This window comes from Rhinatrema bivittatum, chromosome 8 (assembly GCF_901001135.1).
Source record: "Rhinatrema bivittatum chromosome 8, aRhiBiv1.1, whole genome shotgun sequence".
Taxonomy (NCBI): domain Eukaryota; kingdom Metazoa; phylum Chordata; class Amphibia; order Gymnophiona; family Rhinatrematidae; genus Rhinatrema; species Rhinatrema bivittatum.
This window is the reverse complement of record NC_042622.1, coordinates 262,933,514-262,947,217: the sequence shown is the minus strand read 5'-3', so window position 1 is coordinate 262,947,217 and position 13,704 is coordinate 262,933,514. Positions and strand designations below refer to the sequence as shown.

At 47.0% G+C, this 13,704-nt stretch overlaps 1 protein-coding gene across 1 annotated transcript in view; it reads right to left on the bottom strand.

Moving 5' to 3' along the window:
• The window catches only part of NXF1 (nuclear RNA export factor 1), a 113,944-nt gene that overhangs the window by 22,993 nt on the left and 77,247 nt on the right, over positions 1-13,704 (bottom strand). The window contains exons 13-14 of the mRNA XM_029614832.1: positions 8,302-8,357; positions 7,946-8,053 (exon numbers count right to left, since the gene is read on the bottom strand). Of these exons, the coding sequence (XP_029470692.1) occupies positions 7,946-8,053; positions 8,302-8,357 (164 nt within the window). The remainder of the gene's footprint in view (positions 1-7,945; positions 8,054-8,301; positions 8,358-13,704) is intronic.

Sequence of the window (13,704 nt, the reverse complement as noted above, 5' to 3'; positions counted from 1 at the left end):
AGTGCAGTAATAATGGGAGATTTCAATTACCCCAATATTGACTGGGTGAATGTATCATCAGGACATGTTAGAGAGATAAAGTTCCTGGATGGAATAAATGACAGTTTTATGGAGCAATTGGTTCAGGAACCAATGAGAGAGGGCGCAATTTTAGATCTAATTCTCAGTGGAGCACAGGATTTGGTGAGAGAGGTAATGGGGATAGGGCCGCTTGGCAATATTTATTTTTATTTAACATTTTTTTTGTATACCGTGTATTTGGTTTTGCCATCATAACGGTTTACAATAGGATAAAATATGATAAAATATGGATCATAATATGATCAAATTTAAATTAATGACTGGAAGGGGGACAGTAAGCAAATCCACGGCTCTCGTGCTAAACTTTCAAAAGGGAAACTTTGATAAAATGCGAAAAATAGTTAGAAAAAAACTGAAAGGAGCAACTACAAAGGTAAAAAGTGTGCAAGAGGCGTGGACATTGTTAAAAAAATACCATCCTAGAAGCACAGTCCAGATGTATTCCACACATTAAGAAAGGTGGAAGGAAGGCAAAATGATTACCGGCATGGTTAAAAGGTAAAGTGAAAGAAGCTATTTTAGCCAAAAGATCTTCATTCAAAAATTGGAAGAAGGATCCCACAGAAGAAAATCGGATAATGCATAAGCGTTGGCAAGTTAAATGTAAGATGTTGATAAGACAGGCTAAGAGAGAATTTGAAAAGAAGTTGGCTGCCCGCGGTCTAGTCAAAACCGCCTGTGCAACAGGCGATCCATCTTCTGGAAAGGTTTAGAAACCTCCAGATATCTCACGATATGTCTCTTGACATCCAAGGGTCGCAACAGGCGATATTCCTCTGCATCTCTTTTCCTATCCAGAGATGGCAGGGAAATGAACTGATTCAAGTGAAAATCTGAGACCATTTTTGGCCAAAAGGAAGGAACAGTACACAGCTGTATCGCTCCTGGAGTCACTCGAAGTAACGGCTCCCAGCACGACAAGATTGCAGAACAAATCACCACAAGAAACACCATTTTCAAGGTCAGTAACCACAGATTACACATCGGTCTAAATGTAGGGCCCTCTAGGAAATCCAAAACCAGATTAAGACTCCACAAGAGCACCAGTAACCGCAAGGAAGGATGAAGATGTTTCACTCCTTTCAAGAAATGGGCCATATCTGAATGAGCTGACAAACGACCACCATCCACCTGACTCCTGAAACAGGCAAGAGCCGCTACTTGCACCTTTAAGGAATTAGGGGCCAATCCTTTATTCAATCCATCCTGAAAAAATTCCAAAAATGAGCAGGAACTTAATTGAACAAGGAAGAACGCCTTGATCTTCACGCCAAGCCTCAAACACTCGCCAGACCTGCACATAGGCTAAGGAAGTGGATAACTTTCTTGCTCGTAGCAAGGTGGCAATCACCGCAGTAGAATATGCACACTTCAGCAAGCGAGCCCTCTCAAGGGCCATACCGTAAGACAAAACTGAGTCAGATCTTCATGAAGAACAGGACCCTACTGCAACAGATTCCTGTGCCTATCCTGCGGAGGGAGTCTACCAGGAGCTTTCGTAGATCCGCATACCATGGTCTCCTGGGCCAATCTGGTGCCACTAGAAGCACGATCCCTCTGTGACTCTTAACCCTCCGAACCATTCTGCCCAACATGGGTCGCAGGGGGAAAGGCATACAACAAGCTTGTCCACTGGCCATTCCTGCATGAGAGCATCAATAGCTAATGACTTTGGATCTCTCCTGCAACTGAAGAATCAAGGAACCTTTGCACTGCGAGAAATCACCAGCAGATCTAGAAAAGGAAGGCCCAGTGATCCACTATTAGCTGAAACGCCTTGTCTGACAATACCTATTTCTCCTGGGTCCACGCTCTGTCTGCTGAGAAAGTCTGCTCCTACATTGTCTTTTCCTGCAATATGCGAGGCTGAGATCTCCTGAAGATGCACTTCCGCCCATTCCATAAGTTGGTCTATCTCCTACGACACTTGCTGGCTCTTGATTCCTCCCTGCCAATAGATGTAAGCCACCGTCATTGCATTGTCCGACATTATCCGGACCGCTCGACCCTGCATGCCAACTGGACCGTCCAGGCTTCCAGCTGACTGATGTTCCAGAGAGCTTCTTCTGCACTCCAGCGCCCTTGCGCCATCAGTTCCTGAGAGTGAGCTCCCCAACTCTGAAGGCTCGCATTTGTCATGAGTACTAACCAGTCTGGTGACTTTAGGAAAACCCTTTTTTAGATCTGCTTGTAACTACCATTGTAGTTGAAAGTAAGCCTCCATCGGCAGGTGGAGCTGAATCGACTAGTCCTGAGACTGAGGGCTCCAATGATACAGCAGGGAGTGCTGAAGAGGATGCATATATGCCCTCGCCCACAGCAGCAATTCCAGCACCGCAGCCATCAGTCCGAGCACCTGTAGATAGGACCACACTGTCGGGTGTATTGTGTTCATCAACAGACACACCTGTGCCATCAACATCTGAATACGACCTTCTGGTGGGAAAATCCTGCCCTGCTTTGTGTTGAACCAAACACCAAGATACTCTATTGACTGAGATGGCTGCTCTTGGCCAGGGTCACCACCCAACCGAGCTCTTGCAACAGACAGATCAATTTGCAGGTCACCAGGTGGCTCTCTTCCAGAGACTTGGCCCAAATCAGGCAGTTGTTCAAGTACGGGTGTACCAGGATCCCATCCTCTCTCAACTTTGCTGTCACCACCACAACTTTGGAAAAAGTTCTGAATTGGTGGCCTGACCAAAAGGTAGTGTTCAAAATTGATGACAACGTTCCAAAACTGCGAATCGCAAAAAATGTTGACGCTTTAGTCGGTTGGGAATATGCAGATATGTCTTAGACAGATGCAAGGTCAGAAATTCCCTAGACTGCATGACCATTATCACTGCGCGCAATGTTTCCATGTAAAAATAATTCACCTGCAAATGACAGCTGACCCCTTTGAGGTCCAGGATGGGATGAAAGGAGCCCTCCTTCTTGGGCACAACAAAATAAATGGAATATCAACCCATATTTTCTTGGACATGGGCACTGGAACTACAGCCCTCAGACTGAGGAGCCTTGACAATGCAGACTCCATTGCCTGCTTCTTCTGCAGTGAGTGGCAGGGAGATACCATGAACACGTCCCGAGGAATACTGCGAAACTCCAGCGTATACTTCTCTCCAGGACCCACTGGCCTGCTCTAAAACATGAAGCAATCCCCAGTAGGGAGATACATGTCCACCATCTGCTGGAATCAGAGAATACTGGAAGGCTGATGTGACTGCAGGAGTATATATACTGTGATGTCATCTTTGTTCTGTCGCTCTGGATTCATCTGTCTAGATGCTAAGAAAGTTTCCTTTTCTCCCAGCCTAAAAAAACCAGGACTCAGTCACAGCATAATATGTTCACCTACCATCTGCTGGAGACAGAGAATATAGGCAGCCTGAGTGCAGCACGAGACCCTATAAGGGGTAATGTCAATGAGCCTTTTGTTCTGTCTCCATCTGCTGGCTGGGGGGCATAACCCATGTGTCTGGACTGGTCTGGCTGGATGATGAGGAAGAGTTTGTTACTACACCTTACCCAAATACTTGACCCTTTCACAGAGAAACATCAACAGCATACAAATAAATTCCCTAGGCACCCCAAGAGATTTGCCATTATACACAATCACTTCAAGAGAGATCCCCAAATGCAATCACCTCAAGAGAAATTGCCCCATATGTACAGTCACCTTTGGAGAGAGATCCCCCAAATACACACACATTCTGAGAAAGATCTTTCCAAATAGTGACTCAGAGAGATCACTTCTTTTCACAGTTAGCTCAAGACAGAGATCCTCCAAATACAGACACCCCAAGAGATCCCCTATCATACACAATTGCAAGATCTCCAATTACAGTCGCACTGAGAAAGGTTTTCCCAAATGACGATCTCCAGAGGTCCCCCCAAAAATCATTCTCCCAAATAGTCAATTAAGAGAGAGTCCCCCCCAGTAATCCCAATAAATCTCCCCCTTTTTATGACCTTGAGAAAGATCTTCCCTAGATACAGTCACCCAGAGAAAGATCTTTCCATATCAATCTTCCCTCTAAGCTGCATGGGGACTGCCTTGATTTTATATGGAAGGGCGATATAGAAAATTAATAAACTAAATAAGGGAGTCACATGATGCGGTGCGCACCTGGTGAGACGTGATCACTGGGAGCTCAGAATGCCACCACCTTATTTTTTCTTTTGGGGCTTCATTTTTGTTTTTATAATTTTCTGGCAATGTCTACCTATTCTGTAAGGTTTATGGACAAATTTGTTATCAAGAATGATGGTGAAGTGGCTACAAAACTACAGAAAAGGAACAAAGATAAGTTATTCGGCGGAGAACAAAATGGTTAACAGGCATGAAGTTTTGGCCTGCAAGCCTTTGTTCACACTATAATCTCCATCCTGACTAAGGCAGTAATGGAAGCCCTGGAATTCAAGTTTGAAATGGTTAATACTAATGGGCCCGATATTCAGCTCTGGCGGGGAAAGTAACTTAGCTGGATATGACTTATCCAGCTAAGTTACAAGGGATATTCAGTGGCATGGCTATGTCGCTGAACATCCACAGTAAAAGCGCCACTTAGCCCGATAAGTTAAAACTGGCTAAGTTAGATCAGTTAAAGAGCGGTGGCTAGGCCAAAGGGCAGAGCCTAGAACTGATAACGGCAACCCAGTACCACAAAGCGTAAGAAACGGTGTTCCTGACAGATTGGAATATGTAGGTAGGCTTCGGAGAGGTCCAGGGAGGTTAAGAACTCTCCCGATTCCGTGGCCATTATCACGGAGCACAGGGTTTCCATGCAGAAATTATTCATTTGTAGATGTCGGCTGATGCTCTTGAAGTCCAGGATGGGGCGAAAGGAACCTTCCTTCTTGGGTTCGATGAAATAGATGGAATAACGCCCCGTATTTTCCTGGGTCCTAGGTACTAGGATTATAGCCCTCATCCTGAGGAGCCCTAAAAAAGTGGTCTCCACTGCCTGCTTCTTGTGCTTGGAGTGGTAAGGAAACATTATGAATATGTCAGGAGGAGAAGTGTGAATTTCCAGTGCATCATACCCATTTGTCCAAAGTGATCTCAACCCTGGTAGAAGAGGGACAGTTGACCCACAATCCCCTCAATCTGAGGGTGGGTCGGCAAATTTTCATTGGGGGATTCAGGACGAATCTGAACACGAGCCTGCCCCTCCCTTGGGCTGTGGACTACAAAAGGACTGAGACCTCCTAAAGGGCCAAAACCTCTGAAATGTTGAGTTTCTGTTGAGGCAAAAGCGTTGGGAGCCCCTGGATTGACCCCTCATAGGCAAGGGGCGTTGTAACTGCTTTCTCTTATCTTCTGGTAGCCAGGGAACTGAAGATTTGCCCCATTTACTGGCCAGCTTTTCCAATTCGCTTCTGAAAAGAAGTGATCCTTTAAAGGGCATCTTTGTAAGATTTGCCTTGGAGATTGCGTCTTCTGACCAATTCCATAGTTGTCTTCTGGCCGCCACCACTGAGGTCACTCTTCTGGCTGAGTATGGACTAGATCCAAGCCTGCGTCAGATAAAAAGGTGGCGGCTGGTTCACTAAGTGCTCTGGAATTCACCCCGAGTCATCCAACTCCTGAGAGAGGAGTAGGCACGAACGAGCTACAAGAGCACAACAAGAAGCAATCTGTAAGGTCACTGCTACTGCGTCTAAGGCCTGTTTAAGGATGGACTCCATCTGTCTATCGTGCAAATCCTTTAAAGGCCACTCCTCCACTGGGATAGTTGTTCGATTAGAGATGGCACAGACCATCGTATCCACTTTAGGGTAATGCAAGCGTTCTCTCACTGCCAGATTTAGTGGGTACAGAGCTTCCAATGCTCATCCCCCTTTAAAACTTGCTTCTGGGGCATCCCATTCCAGGTCAATCAACTCCTGGATGGCTTCCAGTACTGGAAAGCAGCAAGAGGCTTTCTATAGGGAAATCAGAATGGAGTTCTTCTTTGGTTCCATCAGAGTCTGCCCCAGGAACTCCTAGCATCTTCAGGGTCCGGGAAACCAGGGCCAGCAATTAGTCTCTATGGAAAAACCGTAACATGGTCCGATTCAGTTATAAACCAGGGGGAATTTCCCCATCTTCCAAGAATTTGTATCCTCCTCTTTGTCCGTGCCGTCCAGGTCCCTGCCAGAGATACCCTCGGTGAAGCGAGGCATGCCTCAAGGTCTGTTGATAGGACTGGGAGAGGGAGGGTTTACCAGCTGAGATTCTGTCCGGACAGGGGCAAGTGAGGTAGCAACTGTGCCTGTACAAAGGCTTGAAGGCCCTGGAAAAATTCCGTCCAAGAGAAGGCAGCCAGGTCCATGCCTAGCCCAAGAGGTACTGGGGTAGGTGCCAATAAATTTCCCTCTCCCATGAATGACCCAGTCCCGGGGTACTCAGATCTGGGGTACTTCCAGTTAAGACTGCGACTAACCCATCCTCTGAATGGGAGGAGCCGCGCTTAGCAAAGTCTGGGGAGGCCAACTCTCCCTGGGCTTCCTCACAGTGCTAACATAAGTTGGAATCCAGGTCAGACTGCGAAGCCCTAATATGACAAGCAGCGCAGAGAGAAAGGCGCTTATGTTTCCTGGCTGCCGAGGCCTTTGGCGGCGGTAACTGTGTTTTCTGTAGGCTCGCGCTTAACATTTTATGTGCACAGATTTTGGGTGCCTAGGCAGGACGAGGCGAGGCGCTTGCACAGCCCGTGAGCCTGGCTTTACCTGTATTCTGTGCTTAGTAGGTTCTGCATGTATGAACGGGCGTGACGTTAAGCGCACAGTGCGTGCGCAGAGCCGACGCACTGCACACACCAACGTTCTATAGAGGGCAATACGGCACGCACAGACACGTGCAAGATGGCACCGCCACAGTGTGCCAACCAAGCCTAAAGCAGGACCTAGCCCACCGGGGGGGGGGGGGGGAGGGCCACTCAATCCGCTTGGAAGCCCTCTTCCCCTTACTCCAACGGGATCGGGAATGACGTCTGTACAGCGTGCCGAGCTAGGAGATTGGAGGAAGTCTTACCAAAACCCCTCCAAAAGCCTCTAAATCGGGAGGTAAATCTTTTTTTTTTTTTTTTTTTTACTTACCTGGGGCTCAGCACTTACCGACTGTGTACAGAGACAGTCTTCGGCTGCAGGGGGAGAGGGCTTTGGCCGTCACTGCCACGTTCGGCTTCCTGCACCCGCTGCCTTTCAGCAGCTTAAGCAGCAAAGTCCACGCCAGGAAACAGCTACCGGACCTAGGCACACCTCTGAGGGATCTCGCAAATCGCCTCAGGAATTCGCAACTGGGGGAGGGACCTTTAGGTACTGCTGCAGGAGAGCGGGGCTCAATTTTTTCTCCAATTTAAATGTGGAATTTTTCCTTCCAAAAAGTACAGCAATCCCCATAGGGAGAAGTACATCCACCAGCTGCTGGAGATGGAGAAATACTGAAGGGCTGATGTCACTGCAGGGGTGTATCTAGGGTGATGTCAGCTTTGAAATCTGACTCAGTCTCCATCTCCTGAGTCCATCTGACTACACACTAGGAAAACGGCTAACTTTGGAATATCTACCCCAGAGTAATTAAGATATTTACACAATAAACTAAATAAACTAGGAGCGGGTTAATCTTTTTGCAGTTTCAATTATGCAGGATTGGCAGCTCATACAGAAGGCCTTGTACAATTCAAATTGTGGAGTGGTTGCAATGTGCCTAGTGGGAGTGGTTGGTTACCAAATACAGTCACCCCAAGAAAGATCCACCTTGAGAGATGCCGCCAACGCGGTCACCTCAAGAAAGAACTCGTTCCCTCAAACAGTGAACCCCAAGAGAAAGCCCATTCCCCCTAAATGCACAGATACCCCAAGAAATAGACCAAACCTGGCAGGATTTCCTGCTGTGAAGGGGATGCAAAGGGAGCAGCAGGCTCCGTCATGATATGCGTCCAGGAGACCTTGCCTATCTCCAGAGTCATAAACTGAATAATACCTGCAGAAAGAGAGAAAGAGGCACATCAGCACAGCTTTAGAGCACTCAGTCCTGAGCCAAATCAACGCTACCCAAAGACATCAACAATGCTTCAGAGCACTTAGCTCAGAGACAAACCAGCATTACCCAAGAGAGAAACATTAGCAAATCTACAGCAAGCTCAGCCCTGAGACAACTGCACTATTTGAAACACATAGATATAAATAAAGGGACAGAAGAGATTTCTGACACTATGCCAGAAAACTTACTGCTGGAGGAATCGCAGGACCAGTGCCTTAATGTCATCAGATGCAAAATAGCTGCCCTGGGATTTAAAGAGAGGAGAATTCAATTGGAGAGAAAACTTACACATGCAAGGATGAACCAGAGTAACATGTGAGGAAAGTATTCACAACTGTTGCCCATGCTATTCCTGTGGGATGTGCATGTGTAAGGGAAGGGGAGGAGATAGCAGAGTTGCTTACCTGTAACAGGTGGCATGTGTGACATCATCAGATGGAACCCAGCATGGGAATCTAATATCAAAGTTTCTAGAATTCTGACTGAGCCTCATTTAACATGCTCACGCATGCAATACACCACTCATCATATAATTCAAGAGAATAAAAGAAGAAGAAACCCATGGGATGGTGGGCAGGTGTTGTGAGGACTGACATCCTGTTATCCTCGGAGAAATTGGTTCTTACCTGTTAATTTTCATTCCTGTAGTACCACAGATCAGGCCAGACATGTAGATTTTACATCCCTACCAGCAGATGGAGGCTGAGAACTAAACTTTTCAGGCACTGCTACTTAACCAAGTGTGCCACCTGCAGTCCTCAGTATTGACCTGTATTCAAGCCAATATAGAGACATCAATATTATCAAATAATAACCTCCCTTCTAAGGCAAACATGCAAGATAGGTTGGAGCCCCATGAATTGGAGCCCTCACATCAAACAACACAGAAACCTAACTTTGTATAAGTCCTAGAACCCAACTATACACAGCTATAAATTCTGCTGAAAATATTACTCACAATTATGCTGTCTTTTGGAAAATAAACGAGGGGATGGGTCTCTGGACTGATCTGTGGTACTACAGGAATGAAAATTAGCAGGTAAGAAACAATTTTCCTTTCCTGTTCGTACCCCAGATCAGTCCAGACAAGTGGGATGTATCCAAGCTCCCCTACACTGGGTAGGAACCCGAAAGACCACACTTAAACACTTTCACCAAAAGTTGCCTTCTCAGGCATTCTAACATCTAAACGATAATGCTTGGTGAAAGTGTGTAAAGATGACCAAGTGGCTGCCCTATAAATCTCCTGTGATGACACCAACTGACACTCTGCCCAAGAGGTCGTCTGCGCTCTGATTGAGTGCACCCGCAACCCCATCGGAACAGATTGACCCTTACAAAGATAGGTTGAAAATATAGTCTCCTTTAACCAATGAGCTATGGTGGCTTTAGAAGCCTTGGTTCCCTTCTTTGCACCACCAAACAGGACAAAAAGATGATCCAACTGCCAAAAGGAAATTGTCACCTTAAGTTTACGCAACAACATCCGCCGAATATCCAGACAGTGAAGATCCTTCGCTAGCCGGCCTTCCCGCTCCAAACTCGAGAATGTGGAAGTTCCACCAGTAGGAACGAGGGAGCGGTCCGCAAAGAGACTCCATCATCTGAAATTTGCAAAAACGGTTCTCTACAGGACAAAGCCTGCAGTTTCGAAATCCATCTGTCTGAGTAAATAGCTACCAGGAACACAGTCTTTAAGGTAAGGTCCTTCAACGACACTTTCCGTAAAGGCTCAAACAGAGGCCCACAAAGGCCCCACAACACCACGTTCAAATTCCATGAAGGACAAATCCTCTGAATCAGCGGCTGTAGATGCTTGACTCCCTTGAGGAAACGCATGATATCCAGGTGAGTCGCCAATGACCTTCCTCGAACCTTGCCTCAAAAGCATACTAGGGCTGCCACCTGTATGCGAAGAGAATTAAAAGTGAGTCCCTTCGACATGCCCTGTTACAAAAAGGACAGAATGTATGAAATATCCATTCGTAATGCATCTAGGTGTCTTCCTACATACCAGGCCTCAAACACTCTCCACACCCCAACATAAGCCAGCGATGTGAAGGGCCTCCAAACCTGAATCAAGGTAGTGATCATAGCCTCCAAATATCCTCTGGATCTTAAATGTCTCCTCTCAAAAGCCAAGCCATGAGACAAAAGCAATCCACCTGATCCAAGAAGATAGGTCTCTGTCTAAGAAGGCCCTGGAGGTGAGCAAACCTGAGGAAGGCCAAGCCACTCTAGCACCACCAACACCACCCTGCCTGGGTGACATATATTGTGCCACAATACTCAGCCTACTAGTGGTCATGGAGGAAACATGTACAACAGAATCCCTGTTGGCCATGGAAGAATCAGTGTATCGATTCCTTCGGCTCCCCACTCTCTTCTGTAACTGAAAAACCTGCTCGCTTTGGCATTGCTACACGACACCATCAAGTCCAACTGGGGAGCACCCCATCTGGTCTCAATGAGGTCGAAGGCCTCCGACGACAACTCCAATTCTCCTCGGTCCAACTGTTGCCTACTGAGATAATCCGCTTGAAATGTTGTTCACTCCAGCAACATGAGATGCCACAATCCCACAAAGGTATTGCTCCGCCCAGACAAACAATTCCTGGGCCTCCTGAGCCACTCCTTGCCTCTTCGTCCCACCCTGTTGATTGACATACGCCACCATTATTGCATTGTCCGAAAAAAATTTCACCATTTGGCCCCGCACTTGAGGAAGAAAAATTTTCAACATCCCGCGAACCACTCTCATTTTCAGACGGTTTATAGACCAGGATCTCTTTACTGACGACCATCATCCCTGACCCATCTGCCCTTGACAAACTACACCCCAACCTCAATGCTGCATTGACTTTCTGCAGGTCTAGAATGGGGTGAAACGTTCCTTCCTTCTTGGGAATGACAAAGTAAATTGACTACCTTCCTCGATATTGTTCTGCTGTTGGACTGGCACGATTGCTCCTAAACAGGGTTTCTCAAACTGCCTTTAGCTTGCCTAAGGACAAGCAGTGAGACTCCATGAAGGCTTCCCTGACAGGGCAAGAAAATTCTAAAGTGTAGCTGTCTCTTATTACCTCCAGAATCCACTGGTCTGAGGTAATCTTGGTCCACTCTCAGTAAAACGGAGTCAGCCATCCTCCGACCAATTCCTCGAGAGAGTGGACCAACCTGGCTTCATTGTGAGGTCTTACTGCTTGCGGCCCCCTGACTGGCCCCATCTTTGGCCAGACTTGGGACCCCCAAAAGGACTGCTGCCTTCCAGAACCTGATTTCTGCGAGGACGAAGAACCTTTTTTGAGCCGAAAACACTTTACATCCCAAAAATGCGAACGAGCTGGAAAAGATTTCCTACTGCTCTTCTTGTCTTCCATTAGTTTATTTCCTTTCAACTCTCTCAATCGCTTCATTAACTGCTCCAGATCGTCACCAAAAAGCAGTTTCCCTTTAAAGGGAAGATTAAAGAATAGAAACTTGATCCACATAGATGCTGATCAATTGTGATTTCATAGAAAGCGACGAACTGAAATCATCAACACCATACTCTTTGCCAAGGTTCTTATCAAATCATACAAGGCATCTGCACATATGCAATCCCAGCTTCTAAATAAGCCATTTGAGCATCATCCTCAGAGTCTCCCGCTTTCTCTTGAGACTTCCGCACCCATCACAAACAGGCTCTCTGCATCAGACTACCACAGATGGCTGCACACAGACTCAAGGCTGAGACCGCAAACATCCTTTTGAGCTTGATTTCCAGTTTTCGATCCTGGACATCCTTCAGCGCAGCTGAACCCACAACCGGGATGGTGGCTTTCTTGGTGTCTGCTGATACCGAGGCATCTACCTTGGGCAAAGTCAAGAGTTTTAAGACATCCTCAGTTAAGGGGTATAGTCTCGCCATCGCACTTGCCATCTTTAGTCCAGCTTCTGCAGCATTTCATTCCCGGTCTACCAATTTCCTCAACTTCTTAGGTAAAGGGAATGCCATAGTAAGACCCCGAAGACCATCCAGAACTGGATCCACACCTTAATTATAAGAACCCTCATAGTAGCACCTTCACTCCCAGCTCCTTCAGGACGTGAGGAATAAATGGCTTCAACTCATCCTTATGGAAAAGACAGACGACTCTCAGGTGATCCCTCTCTGCAAATGGGAACTCCTCAGATTCAGACAATTCACCAGATTTGTCCCAGGTCCTAGCAAGCTCGCAGTCCAGGGTCCACAACTGCCCGATCCTCATCCAGATCGTCCAACTGGTCATCAGAATCCTCTGACTACAAATCACCATCTGGGTGATTGAGCTCCAATTGGTGCAGGAAGGTTCCCGAACGCCTGACCAGAGACTTCTTCGCTTTCTTAGGATTAGGTTGATATTTCTGGTGTAGAGACATTTACTCTCGTCACCCCTTCTGGCCAAAAAGGCTTTATGCATGAGCAACACAAACTCAGTGGAGTATTCTTCTCCTTCACTGTCTTCCACCTCAGGCAACTTCAAAGGTTCCACCCTCTGATCTTCAGCTCCAGCCTCCAACGCCAGAGAAAGGGGAGAGGGGAGTACTGGTCCTCCCGGAGTGCCCTCTGCAGTACTGTGCAGCCTTCCTAATTCTGGACACAAAATGTCCCCCAGAAGCTCCCCTGCAATCGGGTAGCCCTCCTGTCAGAAGATTGCCCCGACGAGGGTCCCTCCCCCTCAATTTGGCACAGTCAGAACAACATGCAGCCGCGTTAAACTGTGATCGAGAGCTGCCACAGGTCCTGCAGCTTTTGGTGTGTTCCGACACCAGCTCCATGAGGGGGAGGGGAAATGTGGCACGGTTTGCCTCTCGCCACAGAAGAACTCCCCCATGCAATGGGCCGAGTCCCCAGGAAAAATATTTAAAACAGCAGCACCGCACCGAAAACCACTTTCCCCCAGCATAGCGGCCCATGACTGAACACCTGGCCGTGGCTCCGCTGGAAGCTCCTGCTTCCTCTCAAGCCTTCCTTTTTTTTTTTTTTTAAGTTACAGGCAATCCAGCCACCCAATGAATAGAAATAAAAATACTTTCCTGCTGGTGGCCGAATCCTTGGGGAAGGAGGGAACCAGGACCTCTGGCTTTCCTAACCCTGAAGTATGGCCTACAAAGGAACCTAGCACCAGGGAGCTCTTTTCTTTTTTCACTTAATCTAAACTACATTTTTTTTCCTAATTCTCTCTCGCTTTTTATTTTTATAACTATACATGCAAGTTTGCACCTCTACCATCTACTGGAGACAGAGAAATACTGAGGGACTGCAGGTGGCACTCTTGGTTAAGTAGCAGTGCCTGAAAAGTTTTTAGTTCTCTGCCTCCATCTGCTGGTAGGGATGCAAAACCCATTTGTCTGGACTGACCTGTGGTATGAACAGGAACATCTCTTACAGGTAAGCAACTGCTCTCTCCAAGGACAAGCAGGATGGCAGTCCTCAAACATGAGTGAATCCCTAGCTACAGACTGCCCCCCAACGTAAAAGGGAACCAACAAAACACTAAATAAGTGCCAATGGGCACATCAACAACCAGTTTGTTGGTAATAGGAGGGGGGCAGCGTGAACAAAAACA